The following is a 15573-nucleotide window of genomic DNA, read 5'->3' on the forward strand; positions in this document are numbered from 1 at the left end:
CACATTCTGTATCTTTTATTTCTAGCAGACAATTTACATAAAATTCCCCTTTTAAGTTAGTGATCCATAACTTCCTGCAATATACTACTAACGGAGCAGCTTTGGTAAAGAATTGAATGAAACAACCAATCAAAACGAAAGAGACACAACCACAGCTGATTTTGAAACCAACACATTTCACCAAGTATGTATTTAAAAGAAAATCTGCCAAGCCATATCTTCTCAGTGCTTCCAAATGATCCAGCTTACTCATCCCTTTTCAGGTCTGTGTGGATGCTGGAGATGCATGCTGTCAAGCAGTCTGTCATGCTAGATAATGGAGATCCATCTTTACATGATTCGTAGACCTTGGATAGAGGACTCTAAGGTCTTGAGAGAGAAAACATTTATTAGTAAGTACTACAGTATCTTGTGTCAAACACAGTCAACCCCTACCTCAAAACTAAGTGATAGAACAAAACAGATAAAACATGAGACAGGTCCAGCTCCCTAACTTGGCCCAAACACTGGTTGGGGCTGGTACATGCTACCAGATTATAAAGCAACCAACTGTTCTCTTACAAAAACTGTGTACAGTATACCACCAGAGTTACAAACTGACTGGTCAACCATGCACCTCATTTGGAAACAGAAGTATGCAATCAGGCAGCAGCAGAGATGGGAAAAAATAAATAAAAAAAGCAAATACAGTGCAGTACAGTGTTAAACATAAACTACTAAAAAATAAAGGGAACACTTCTGCATCGTAAAGTTTAAAGCTGTATTAAGTCAATGTTCAGTTGTAAACGTTTGAAAGAACAACCATAACGTTTTCTTAGAGTTACGACCAACCTCCATTCCTGAGGTTCTACTGTATTCCGGAGCTCAACAGAAGAGTCGGGGGGTCTACAGAGACACCTGCTGGCCAATCTGCACCAACACGTGCAATCTGGTCTGGAGGAAATTCTGAGACTTTGCGTCGAGAATAGGGCACGCATAGGTGTACATATGGAAAAATAGCTTTCACAAAGTTGGATCCTTAGATCCTAATTATATCCCAATTATGGTTGGGGTTTTTAAAGCACCAAGTAGGGCACCCTGCCATAGGAGTGTCAAGCGGTACTCTGTGAGGTCTTGTGCTGGAATTTTGAACTATAAATCCTAGTTTCCAGGATGAATGACCTAGTCTGTTTTGACATCAAGATGAACCTAGTAAAAAGTCAGCCTAGAATCATTTGCACATTTAAATCCATTTAGGCTTTTGGTTTGAACTTCCATGTATTTTGGACCTCATGTTAGATGCTTTTTTGCTACATTTAAAAAAATATAGTAAAGAAAGTCTCTGAACAGCCTGGGTGCTGCCAAGCTCAGTCCCTAAAAGATGGAGAAAAGGCAACAGTGGCCCAGGTGCACAAAGGTATTTAGGTTCCTAACTTCCATTGATTTCAATTGAAGTTATAAGCCTAAACACCTTTGTAGACCTGGGCCAGAGTCCCTTTCATTGATGCAGTGATGATTCTGGTCTCCTGAGCCAGCATGGTTGTGACTCAAAAAAAAAAAAAAAAAAAAGAGAAGAAGGGGATTGGAGGAGGAAGAAGAGGATTAACAGGATTCCTACACGGACCTAAATGATCCCATTAAAAAATTAGTCTGGATTAGTACCATCTGCTGAGCAAATACATCTGTGATTATGTTGAGTCTTGGATCTGTCCTCTCTAAAGAGTTCACTAACAGTCCTAAATATCCAGTCTAGATTCCCTAATGCGAATACAATTTACATTAGGGCTGAATCCCAGGTCCTGATGTCCAGAGATTAACAAGTCACAGACAGTTCACACATAAGGCTAAGATTTTGTCATGGTTATTTTCAGAAAAAAAAAAAATCACAGACAGGTCACGGGCAATAAACAAAAATTCACAGAAGCCTGTGACCTGTCCCTGACTTTTACTAAAATGAGCTGTGACAAAATGGGGAATGGGGGAGCCAGCACCCACTGCTGCTGCTCAGAGCAGCTGGGAGCTGCAGCGGCCCTGCTGCCTGAGGAGGCCAGAGCTCCAGGACTCGCGGCTGGGAGCTGCGGGGCCCCCAGCTGCCGCTCAGAACTCCAGGTCCCCCGCTGCCTGCGGTGGCTGGGAGCTCCGGGGGCCGCCCTTCACGGATGGGAGCTCCCTGTGCCGGCTGAGAGGGCCCCGCCGCAGCTCAGAGCTCCAGGGCGGGGAGACGCCTGCAGGGGCCCCCCACAGCGGCTTGGCGCTCCAGACCAGCAGCTGGGAGCTGTGGGGCCTAAGCTCCCTGTAAGCGGCGCGGCCGCACGACAGCCTATTTAGCGCGGCACAGGCGCTCAGGGAACCCGCCCAGGGACCTGCCGGGGTGCCCCTCCCCTGGCCCCAATTCAGCCTGCGGCCCGGACCTGCTGGGGCCGGGGCAACGTGGCCCGGACTGGCCTGACCCATCCCAGAGCAGCCCAGCCCCAGCCTGGACCTGCTGGGGCTGGGGCAGAGACGCCTATCCTGCAGCCCCAGCCCCAGAGCTCCCGTGGGGGGGGAGAGGCGCCTCTCCCCCCCAAGCCCCGTTGCTTCTCTCCCCGCTGTACCCTTGTGCACCCAACCCTCTGCCCCAGCCGAGCCCCTCATCCCTGGCCCACACCCCCTCATCCCCAGCCCCACCTCAGAGCCCACACCCCCATCCGGAGCCCTCACACCCCTGCACCTCAACCCTCTGCTCCAGCCCTGAGCCCCCTCCCACACTCAAAACCCCTTGGCCCCACCCCCACCACACGAATTTTCTTATGTGCACCAATATGGAGGTGATGTGTCACACATCACCTCCATGTTGGTGCACATAAGAAAATTCTCTGCACACGGGTGGGAAAAATTAGAGGGATCATGTGGGGGGTGAGGGAAGGGGACTGCCCTGCACAGTGGCTGGGAGCTGCGGGGGCCCCACAGCTGAGATCTCTAGGGCCCCCTGGCTGACAGCTCCAGCCCTGCAGCCCAGGGGCTGAAGCAGAAAATGTCACAGAGGTCTTTGGAAGTCACAGACTCCGTGACTTCCGTGACATAATTGTAGCCTTACTCATAAGCAAAGTAGTAAATACATACCTTGAAATCCCAGATGGTCATTGCTCCATCAATACCAGTGGTGCAGAACTTACGACAATCTCGCTTGTCTACCTCATAAATAGACACTTGGCTGAAAACAGAGAGTGACAGCTGTAAGCGAGCTCAGAATACCAGCGGGCCACAAACAGTGGAGACATGGTTAAGTAGACTTTAAAGCACTGGATATTACTGGCTTTGTAAGAACTGCAGAAGGTTCAATCCCTATTCTCCCATTGGAAGAGTGACGTGATTGTAATGTGTACTTTCCGCACGATTTTCAGTATGCCACTTGAGAAAGAATAAAGCAAGCATCATATTTGGAGGATGCCGGAGAGTCTGCTTGAAACCCCTCCATCTTTCATTGGTTGTGCTATCAAGTGAAGATTTCAAAACACAACCCCACCTCATGCATCTTCAAGGAGTAAGAATGGTGAAGTCTTTCTGCCAGTGTAAGAACTTGGTAAGCAGCCTCCAAGGCAGACCGGGAAGGTCATCCAGCACTATTATAAAAAGCTTATCATTTAAAGAGACCCCAACTTTACTTTAGAAGTGTTAGTGTATTTTGTGCACATGGAGTACTGGGGCAAACACAGAGGAACATCTCACATGATTAACTTGTATTCGCTCATTCCAGAAGAGTAATAAATACTGAAATAAATTTTTGAACATGAGGGTGCAAGGAGAATTAGTTTTTCAGGTGAATTCTGCTCACTGGATTTAGTGGCTTTGGTAAGTGTCAAGTCCTGGTTATACAGTGTCTGTTCAGGTCTGAATTATGAAACACATTAAACACAACTTTACCCAGAAGCAAAGGGAGATAACATGTGTAACTATCAATGTTAATGATTATCTTTTATCAGGTTCCAGACAAAACTGGAGCAATTAAATCTCCTTATTCAGGGCATCAGACAACAGCCGAAGGGGTCAGGAAGGAATTCCATATCTCCCTTTCCAACAGCTAACATCTATGCACAAAATTGCTAAATTGGCCAGGTCCCTGGGGCAAAGCATTCTTGCCTTTCTATGAAACACCAGGAATAAGCAACTGTCAGTGAAAGGGTAAGTTTTCTGATAAGGGAAATCCAAGGTTGAAGGGTCTCAGATATGTCCTGGAATATATAAGGTGCAAGGGAGCTCTCCTTGTCACATGTCCTGAGCGCTGTGGCACTCACGTGATGCTGTTTTGATGCAGCGTCTCCAATGCAGTGTTACGATCCTCTGTAGTGGCTCTCTTGTCCATGTTGCGGAAGCGTTCCATGGCAGAAATATTGCGCTGAATGCTCTGCTTTGGAATGTCTAGTTTGGAAACGAAGGTCAGCGAGCCACGATCATCACAGTTAAAGAGCATTGGGCAGCAATCATGGCCCTGCAACAAGACATCATTAAAGCAAAAAAAATCTAGCTAATTAAGAGCAGCACCTTTGCTTTTTATACCGCACTCTGCTGCAGAACAGCTCATGCTGGTGCTTCTGAAGAGGTATTTTATTATTGACTAACTTCACAATGTAGTGCTTCAATGAGAGGATAACACATACAACATTCTACAAGGGGAAAGAAGAGACACTTACAGCTGCCACAACGCTGTTCTCAGAGACAAATGACACACTCAGGAATGGGAGGTACTCTGTTTTCAGCTGTGAAACCCTAGACACAAGAACAATTGTTAAAGAAGGGACTCACTGAAACCTCTTATCTTTTGTTTCAAGAGAATACGACAAAAGGGCCCATTCTCAGACAGTGCTCCTAGTACACAAGCTCGTATAGCCCAATTACTGTAATATGCTGCCTTCAAGTGATCCAAGTAGATTGTGACTTACATGAAAGTAATTATAGCTTAGTGCAAATGCCCTGTGAAATCTGTTTTTATTTTAAATCCTGTGCCACGTCCCCAAGAAATTAAAGAAGAGACAATAGTCAATGTTTATAAAAATTCTACAGTAATTTATACTGTGCTGCTGAGCAGGCAGCAGAGGGAGCCATTAACCAGAAAAAAGAACAGGAGTACTCGTGGCACCTACAGAGAAGGTGGAAGTTGCCATACAAACTGTAAGAGGCAAATTAGTTAAGATGCGCATCAGCAGGAGAAAAAAAAAAAACTTTTCTAGTGATAATCAAGATGGCCCATTTAGACAGTTGACAAGAAGGTGTGAGGATACTTAACATGGGGAAATAGATTCAATGTGTGTAATGACCCAGCCACTCCCAGTCTCTATTCAAACCCAAGTTAATGGTATCTAGTTTGCATATTAATTCAAGCTCAGCAGTTTGAGTCTGTTTTTGAAGCTTTTCTGTTGCAGAATTGCCACCCTTAAGCCTTTTACTGAGTGGCCAGAGAGGCTGAAGTGTTCTCCTACCGGTTTTTGAACGTTATGATTCCTGATGTCAGATTTGTGTCCCTTTATTCTTTTGCGTAGAGACTGTCAGATTTGGCCAATGTACATGGCAGAGGGGCATTGCTGGCACCTGACGGCATATATCACATTGGTAGATGTGCAGGTGAACGAGCCCCTGATGGCGTGGCTAATGTGATTAGGTCCTATTATGGTGTCACTTGAATAAATATGTGGACAGAATTGGCATTGGGCTTTGTTGCAAGGATAAGTTCCTGGGTTAGTGTTTTTGTTGTGTGGTTGCTGGAGAGTATTTGCTTCAGGTTGAGGGGCTGTCTGTAAGCGAGGACTGGTCTGTCTCCCACGATCTGTGAGAGTGAGGGATCATTTTTCAGGACAGGTTGTAAATCTTTGATGATGCGTTGGAGAGGTTTTAGTTGGGGGCTGAAGGTGACAGCTAGTGGCGTTCTGTTATCTTCTTTGGGCCTGTCCTGTAGTAAGTGACTTCTGGGTATTCTTCTGGCTCTGTCAATCTGTTTTTTCACTTCAGCAGGTGGGTATTGTAGTCTCTAAGGTGCCACAAGAACTCCTGTTCTTTTTACAGATACAGACTAACACGGCTGCTACTCCTAAACCAGTTATTAACCAGAAAACTATTCCTGGCTATATGCTGACCTTATAGAGCATTCTGTACACAAGTGATGACACACATTTAAAAAGATTACACATTCCAGCAATACTGATAGTTACCAATTTGGGCCTTTTCTGCTTGATAAGACAAAAAGTGAGGTCTCTATAAGGTTACAAAAATAACGTAAAACACTCCAGTACTTAAAGTACTTGGCTGCATCCTTTTAAGATACAATAGCTGGGCATTTATATCAATACTAAATGATCTCATCATTCTAGTTATTACAACAATACTAAGGGAATTAACGAACAGGCCAGGATTTCAAAGATCATCTGTATTATTTAATGATCTCTCTCTAGCTAAGTATACATTCTGCTCACCAGATCTGTGTGTGTCACAATTAAACACAGCTGTGCTCAGATGGCCCTCTCCTCTCCCTACATCCCTGGAACAATGTCACCTCTCCCCATTCCCAAGAGAAGAGAGGTTGTACTTGTATACTGTGTTTAAATCAGGAGAAGGGGGGAGGGCGGGGGAGTACAGGAGGGTAGTACAATATTTCTACCATGGTTGGAGGATATAATTTAAAACCTTGCAACAAGTAAGATGGTAAAGAGGACGGGTGTGGAATTGAGATTTCATGGAATAAACAGTTTATTCTCCAGTCCCTAGTTAACACTATCAAATCAGGTACTAGAGATGTAGAAGAACTGGACATGCTCTCACAGAAGTCTCCTGTAGCTATTCTACAGGAGAATGTAGTTTCCTAATAGCAGAACAAAACACATAGTTTCTAAAACAAAACTGTTCTTTCAAAAACCATTAATTTACTCCAGATTGGTCTTATTTATCCAAAATTTCCAAGAGCCAACTTGAATAGGCCTCAGAGACACAAGTCTTCTAAACTTTAAATGGACTGCTTGTACGAGCCGGACACAACACTCCTGGAAATACCAGCTTTGTTCTTCCTTTTTGCCAACACAACATTCCACATGCCATGCTTGCCCTTCCCTCCTAGTATCACAGGGCTAATAAATCACAAACAAAAAGAAAATACTTACATCATATTTTTTGAGGCATCAGCAACTGACACGGTACTATCATGGCTGACCCAGGCTAGGCGGTTACCACTGGCAGAAAAACTGACACTGTGCACCCATCCCCCACTTCCAGCACCACCAAACTCTGACATCAGCTGCCCAAAGGGCATCTTTGAGCCCCATGGTGTGCTGGCTGGCTTTTCATCCACTTCCTTAATGTAAGCAGAAAACACTCTGCAAATAAAAAACACATCAAAATGATAATGGAAAGAAAACCAGACACTTTAACTGCATAAAAATCTCACATTAGAGTCACCAGGACAGACGCTCCATTAATTATGCCATGCTAAAGCGCCATTTTTTGCGCTTCCTTTGACAGCAGACTTCTGTGTGCTGTGGGAAAACATCAGTACTCAGCAGCATTATGCATAAAACGTACACAGCCTTCTTCTTGCAAATGCAACCTTCTGTCTCTTTCCTTTTTGCCAGAGGCTGGCCATGGAAATGTATACTGCACTTACAAAAATCCTCTATTGCATTAAGATTTTTGTTTCTTCCTTTCACAGCACTAACAACCCTGACAATCAAAGCTAGGAGAGAATCTGAGAAGTGCAATATGTAATAGCCAGCTAACACAAATCCTTACAAAGATACCCATTCTCTAGATTGAGCTTTGGAAAGAGAGACTGTCACATTCAGACTAACTGCTGGAAGAGTGCATCAAAACATATTAAACGGTCACTATTTTTCTGCATCTCTTTTCCCAGCACAGCTATTTATCAAAATGTGTTAAATAAAAAGTCTCCCCATATAATCAGATTCCTTTTGCGAGATTCAGGAGTGGCACAATATGGCAACCATAACTGCTACCCTGGAAGTTATTATGATGTCACAGGCATAGGATTAACAGCAGCAGTTAATCCAGTGAGCAAGAATGTTCTTCCATTTGAACCACACCATAGTACAAATACTTAAACATTTCAGTAGAACAGCAGCAGTGATCAACTGATCATGCTCAAGATCAAAAATGCAGAGGAATTTTTTTTTTTTAAAGTGAGTTTATGGGAATATTTTTTAAACTCTGCATGTGTGGGGCACATTGTTCCACATACGCTTTGAAGCACACACACGTCTTCAGTAAAGCAGACAAATATAGAACAGAAAAAAGGCCTTAACTGTATCTATGTTAATATGGCTACCAGAGAATTCTAAATTGTAAACATGAGTTCAACCAGCCTGGTCAGTTTAAAACAGAAGTTGGCAGAAGGACTGTGTGGTGTTGGTAGGCTTAAATTTAAGAGCCCTTTATAAGAATCCAGAAGGACATCTCAGTTAATATATGGAAATAGGACAAATGTTAAAAGCAGCAGAGTCTTTGATACAAGGCAAGAATAAATCAGTCCCACGTAGCAAGACGACTGGGAGATGACTGGTGATTGAAGAAAGCTTTTCATTTGCTGAGATTTCTTTCTGAACCATTCAATTTTTAGAACTAAAGCCATCTCTCTGCTTGAAAGTCTCCACATTCAAAGAGCACTAGAATATGGCCTTTATTTCCAGTGACGTTGTTCCAGCTACAGTATAAAAAACTCCCCTACATAGTGCTTGTAGCTATACTCTAAGAGAGAGATAAAGTTAAAGGAAGAGGTCCTATGGATTATCAAAGCCAGCCATCTTAAATCCAATTAAATAACTATCAACCAGCAGCACCTCTTGCCCGGATTTTTATCAGCACATCTCCTGCTTGTTGAAGTGATGTACACTGCTAGCTACTACTGATTTTGGCCATTTAATAACTTTTCAGAACCAGCTATCGGTACAGATGTGCTAAAAGCCCAGTTGTCTTTATAACCTCTAGTATATAACTGAACATTCGCCTGGAAAAAGAATTCCAGAGATCTGTATTCACCCTTCAGCAGAGAAAGACATTTCTCCTAACATTCAGAAATAGGTTATTCGCAGGCAATAAAAGTAAGATTTGGAAATGTGAACTGAGATGGACATTTCTTCCTCTGACACATCTTCATAAAGAACCGTTCCTCTCTCTGATCAGAGTTGTAATTGGTATTAAATGGTCCATCCTGCAATGCAAACTTTAAATAATAAATGCCTCCTAAATATTGTAATAGAAAGATTCACATTTCAGAATGGACCATTTCCAGTGGAATGAAATGCAGGGCAGAACAAGTTTTCCAGTAGGAAGTACATGAAATGAGAATATTAATCTTCCATGAATCATTGTTCTCTTCTAAGGAAATCCTGGGAACTTGATTCAACCTATGTTTGGGAATTTCTTGCATATCCATATCTTCAATAAGATTCTTCAATAAGGGATGATTAGACACAACAAGGCATTATAAGGTAATCAATTCCAGCTTCTCAGCAGCAGTCAAAAGAAAAACCTTGCATGAGATTCTCTCCACATAAGAGGTGTTAGAGAAAAATACCAGGACAAAAAAAAATTACAAGTCCAAAGAAACTGACATTAATATAAAAAACCTCACATTTAAACAGCACCTTTCATCTCACAGGGTTGCAAAATGCTTTAAAAACCATATACAGAAGGAACCTTTCACACAACTCAAATGCAGTCTCTTCTGGAGGGGTGAAAGAACAGTTCACAAAAGTCAACTGTTTAGGGCATGAAGTGAAGATATATACCCTATCCAATTTAAACAAAGTGGGCTTTGGTCAGAACACCTCTCCTCATGTGAAAAGTGCCATGAGATATCAAATGACCAAGTGCTCCAGACTTCAGATTTACATCTTATTTTAGACGAGGAAATGTAATGTTTGAGCCTAGCATTTATACTAGTAGACATTTTGAGTACACAGACCTTATTTTTAAGCCTAAATACTTCCCCTGTAGCATAAAGCAAAATCCTACATTTATTTTAAGCAGAAGGAAGGGAAATTCTCGCTATTGTGCAAAGCAAAAGTGTTTAAAATAAAAAAAGAATATAGTGAAACCACCATGTAGAAAATTACCTATCTGGGCCCAGATCCTGCAAGCTGAGCCACATGGATGGACCAGTGCACTGCACCCCATGACTCCATAGCAGGAATCTATCTGCACTGAGCAGCTGCCAAGTCTTCCAACCTCATGCTAACAATGGCCAAAGGTCTGTTTCACATAAAATATGGTGCTTGACAGGCTTTGATTTCATATTAGGAGCAGCATGGAACTGACCATTAGGTACCTGCACAGCTGAAGCAGTATTAATAAGTAAACACTGCTTTATGAAAGTAACACTGACTTTTTAGTGGATACATGCTAAAAATCCAAAGCCCTGTGTACATGTGTAGTGGCACAGATTCAGTAGTCTTTCAAGGCTTTATTTTATTTTTCTAAATAAATACATTAGTACGTGATGGGTTGCTATTTTGACAATGTACACAGGATTAGCACATTCTTACTGCTGACTGATTTAAAACAGTAACCCAAATCAACTTGCAAATGCTTTATTTACTCTCACCTGCATTTGAAGTCACAGGATCCTGCAGCCAGCAAGACATTATTGGGGTGCCAGTCCAGACTTAGGACAGTGGAGCGAATAGGCTTTTTAATGTGTTTGCTCACCCACCTAAAATACCAGGAAATAAAACGCATTTACTGAGAACCATTTGCTTACCATTAAAGCGCCAAATATCCCGCAGTATATGACTCCAACACATCAAATCTCAGTGCAAGTGACTGGAAACATTCCAACTTGACATGTAAAGGAAGAGAAGACTGAAGTACAGATGGCCCATTCAATCATCATTACTGTTAAATCTGCCCCTATCATGGAATCATAGAATATCAGGGTTGGAAGGGACCTCAGGAGGTCATCTAGTCCAACCCTTTGCTCAAAGCAGGACCAATCCCCAATTTTTGCCCTAGATCCCTAAATGGTCCCCTCAAGGATTGAACTCACAACCCTGGGTTTAGTAGGCCAATGCTCAAATCACTGAGCTCTCTCTTTCCCCCCTGACTCCCCCTGTCCCAATTCTCACCACAAAATAAATGGTTCTAGACATCATGGATGGAACTCCAGCCCTCTTATTACCCCACAGTGACAGTACATTAAAATGCAACACTTGTAATATACACCTCTATTCTATCAGATATATGCATTCTCTTTACTTTTCAGCTAGCGCTATGTAGGTTTTTGAGACATTGAACAGCTGAACTTTTTAGAGAAGAATTCAACTAGTTATTCTCTTTTTGCTCCTTTCTTCTACCTTACTCCATCTAGTCGAGATTTTGTAAATTCATTTCAGAAAGTACTGATGATTGCAAAACCTCCAATACAATTCATGAATCTCAAGGGGCTGTGAGCTCTGTCAGCCAGGCATCAACAATTAAAACAAAGAAACTACTATTCTGATCAGATAAGCATTTGGGTCCTATGCCCTTTTGAAATCAATTTTTGGAAACACTTTAATATACCAGATTGACTACTCTGACCTTGAGCTCATTAACTTGATTTTGATGCTGTCATTTTCCTCTTTTATATGCCCCAAGAACAAGAAAACATTGCAGAATCATAATACTAAGTTGAGCAGTATTATTTTCTTTGTACAACATTCTGAATGCATGTTTTTTTGCAGCGAGCTTTAAAGTGTTTTCTGCAGCTTATCAACTTTTCTGTTCTTTATATTTTATGGTAAAATTTATGAAAGTTTTATAAACTCATATTGCATGGAAATTTTCACAGGTTATTCAGAAGATTACAAAATACAGATCAATTAAATGCCGCATTTAAGCCACAAATAACAGCAATAGCAAAACAAAGCTTTTTCCATCTAAATATTGTGACTTGGGAGCAAGTTCTTAGCCTGTAACTGAATAAAAAGGACTCTCTAAAGATGGAGGATTATGCAAATAAGGACGAGGTACCATTCAGTCCATGTTTGTAAATCTATCTTAAAATGCAATGTTTTCTAGCCCGCCCAAATGCTGTGGCTTTGGCTAGTGTAAATGCTAATGAAAAGTGCATGTGTCTCCCTAATCTTGTAAGAGACACAGAAGTGCTAATGGTTATACATTGTTTGATGCTGTCAGGTTCAAGTATGGTCACCCACTCCATTTCTGAGTGTCTGGTAGACCACTTGTTACTTTTAATAAATCTCTTCTGTTTGGTGTGTAAAGAAAGTTCTTCGCTTATGCAATACATTTGTTTTGAATGGTTATGTTTCAGATGGTATATGACTAAAAAATAAAAACTACAGAAACCTGTGAAACTCTCTCCTTTCGGGGAATTTCAGGGTATTTTGTTTTATCCATACCAGGCAGTTGGACCCTGCCGTGTGTGCGTGTGCGCATAGAGAGCCTGCCCCGCAATCACCCTACAATGGTCCCTCATCAAATGGGTCTGGTTCCCCTCTCTGGGCCAGGCCACAGTGCTATTTGCTCAAATTTAGCCAAAATGCCTTCCCTACACCCCATGATGATGGAGTAACTGGGCCAAACCTGAGCCGTGCCATGACCATTTGATTTCATATTTGGGAAAGATATGGGGCTCCATTTCTGAAGCCCTATACAACATTTACCCAAACCACTTCAGAATCTTGGTGAATTAGTATTGAGATGGTTTGTGTGTCAACCACAAAGACTATTATACCAAAAAACCTATTCGGTAAATGAGTCAAGTCCCAGGCGATAGTTATAAAAGAAATTCAGGCACTTTTGAAAGATGTAGGAGAAGAAAGAACACCAAATATTTGAGAAAAATCCATTAAACCTGTCAGAAATCAGGTAGTGGAGTATGAAAATAAAGGTTTAACTAGACGTACAGTAAAACCTCAGAGTTATGAGCACCAGAGTTGAAAACCATGAGTCAAACACACATCTCATTTGGAACCGGACGTATGCAGTCAGCAGCAGAAAAATAAAAAAAGCAAACAGTACAATACTGTGTTCAACGTAAACTATTTAAAAAAAAGGGAAAGTTTAAAAAAAGATTTGAGAAGGTAAGGAAACTGTTTCTGTGCTTGTTTCATTTAAATTAAGATGGTTAAAAGCAGCATTTTTCTTCTACATAATAAAGTTTCAAAGCTGTATTAAATCAATGTTCAGTTTTAAGCTTTTGAAAGAATAAACCATAACGTTTTGTTCAGAGTTACAAACATTTTGGAGTTACGAACAACCTCCATTACTGCAGTGTTCATAGCTCTGAGGTTCTACTGTAAGTGTTAGAAATACATTTTCAGGGCACTGTCCAAGGATTTAGCTACATATTAATATTAATGAGAACTGCATGATTAAATCACATGAATAACATGTACCCTTTACAGCTTTGAAACTCTAAGAAAACCTCAGTAAAAAAGATAAAAACTCAGCAATTAAAGCACATCTATGGTCCATTAGCTGCATTTTAAAATACACTATGGAGTACAGAACCAAGACAATGTATTGCCTCATGGATTTGCCTTAATGGAAATCATCAAGTTTAAACTGCTCACCAGTCATTTTCAGACTCAAAGTAGCACACAGATATGAGTCGAGCTCCACTTCCTACAGCAAATTTATTCTCCAAAGGAGACCACTTCACAAAGGTGGCCGCGCGATTAATTCTCAGAATCACTAGAGTTGGCTTCCACACGCCGTCTTTCTGACTCCAGACGTAGGCATTGCGGTCTGCACCACAAGTTACAATGCGGTCACTCTTGGGAGCCCAATCAATACCTGCAATTTAGACCTTCTATTAATATCACATTTTCTTTCTTGTGAATCCCTGTTTACTGTATAGCAACCCAGAATGGAGACATCAGCTATTGCCCTTTGCCATGAAGACAGATACCAATGATGTCTTCAGCCACCACTCATTCCGTGACTATTGTAAAGCTTTACTGCTCCTGACTTCCCTCTCCAAATCCTTCTTACTGATAGATTTTATTGGAACATAGACTGTGTGATAAGGAAGACTGCTTTGAAAGCTCACCCATTTGTAGCAGAATGGCTACCGCCCTCTTCCTCCACCCCCTCTTCTGGATCCCAATTCTGATTTCTGCAAGAAGCTTATTACTTCAATAGCTAAAGACGCAGTACTTCTAAAACTTCGCCTAAACTCCTAGCACAGTTGTTTACTTTGCTGCGCCAAACTACACAGTCATGGTCTAAAACTTTAGACAGTAGTAGTTTTTAGCTTTGTTCTTTCTAACATTTCTATCAGTTTTTATGTAGGAATACAATATTTATGTCTGTGTCATGCAGACTTACGCTGTGCCATCAGCCAAAAATACATCAATGTCAATGCAAAGCAGCAAATAAATGTCAGAAAAAAATAGTATAAAACATCCCTTTGACAAGCTTGCCGCAGCTTTCTGTCTTTCCTATGCAATGATGGATGTTCTCAACTGGAAATATTCAGAACAGAGTTATTTCCTATTTCTTTCCTCAGCAGCTTTCTTTTTGAGTCAGTCTGCTATCATTAGTCTCCCCCTGCCCCAAAAATACATGTAGGCCTTCCATAACATCACTACTCTAGTACTGAAAAAAAAATTCCTTGAGCATGCCAATTAAAAAAAAAACAACATGAAAGATTCAAAAATAGAATTACAGTGGAAAAATATGGCAGAATCTGATACCTAATATTTTTAGATGCAACGTTTATTCTACAATTCCTTTCTGGCCTATTATAAAAATAGGTTTCTTAATGTTAAAATACCGCAAGTGTCAAGACTTGGTAAGCTTTAAACACCGCATGGCACCTGGCATTTTCAAGTGGCAGTGGTATGCAACATTGACTTCTGTAATGAACACCAAAATGTTGCCCAATTAGGTGATGTATGTCTTCTTGCTAGTGGCAACAGGTGCAACTAAAATGCTGAGGAACACCTTTGGGGATGACAAGTCTTTTGTACATTCAACCAGGCTAAGCGGTTAGGTCAGCATGCAAGAGTGTAAACTGCTGTGCTTGCCAACGAGGAGCAGGTAAGTTTGGCAAAGTTCCCACAAAACCTTGTAGTACAAGCAGAGGCTTCTGTCCATTTAGTGGACTGATATCAGCCCACAATACTGGTGGACAGGGCAAATGTTGATTTTAACTAGTTTCCTTTGTTAGAGAATAGAAACCTTTTCAAAAAAGCACCAAGTAATTTTGTTTAAAAGGCTAATGCAGGACACTCCCATTTTATACACACTACCGGGGTGACTCATGTTTTGGTAATCTTACCATTCCTACATTTTAATTTTGGATCCTGAAAATTATATTAACTAAGCTTCTGTGTTAAAGCCAGGGACCCGTGAATTCCAAGAATTCACACAAGTGGAATTTACCCCAGAATTGTGCATCAGTATCTAAGCTTTAGTTAACAAAGATTTCTAGCCATTATGGTTGCAAAGAAAGTGTTAAAATATAAAATGAGTAAAACCCATGCAGTGGTATGTCTTCCTGAATCTGTAGACAGCCTGAAACAATAACTCACAGATGTGAACAGTACCATTTATCTCCAGTGAGTGTTCACTCTGAAACCAAAACATGGTAACTTAAAAGTGAGCACTGTA

The 15573-nt window shown here is 41.4% G+C and overlaps 1 protein-coding gene across 2 annotated transcripts in view; it reads right to left on the reverse strand.

Annotated features, from left to right (window-relative positions):
• Positions 1-15573, reverse strand: part of ARPC1A (actin related protein 2/3 complex subunit 1A) — a 21082-nt gene continuing 5509 nt past the window's right edge. For both annotated transcript variants that reach the window (XM_084641638.1, XM_084641639.1), the window contains 7 exons: positions 13530-13752; positions 10559-10666; positions 7104-7316; positions 4650-4725; positions 4254-4447; positions 3082-3172; positions 1-369 (listed from right to left, as the gene is read on the reverse strand). In XM_084641638.1, coding sequence (XP_084497764.1) covers positions 331-369; positions 3082-3172; positions 4254-4447; positions 4650-4725; positions 7104-7316; positions 10559-10666; positions 13530-13752 — 944 coding nt within the window. In that variant the 3' untranslated portion in view covers positions 1-330. The remainder of the gene's footprint in view (positions 370-3081; positions 3173-4253; positions 4448-4649; positions 4726-7103; positions 7317-10558; positions 10667-13529; positions 13753-15573) is intronic.

Source organism: Lepidochelys olivacea (assembly GCF_965140295.1).
Source record: "Lepidochelys olivacea isolate rLepOli2 genome assembly, chromosome: 10".
Taxonomy (NCBI): Eukaryota; Metazoa; Chordata; order Testudines; family Cheloniidae; genus Lepidochelys; species Lepidochelys olivacea.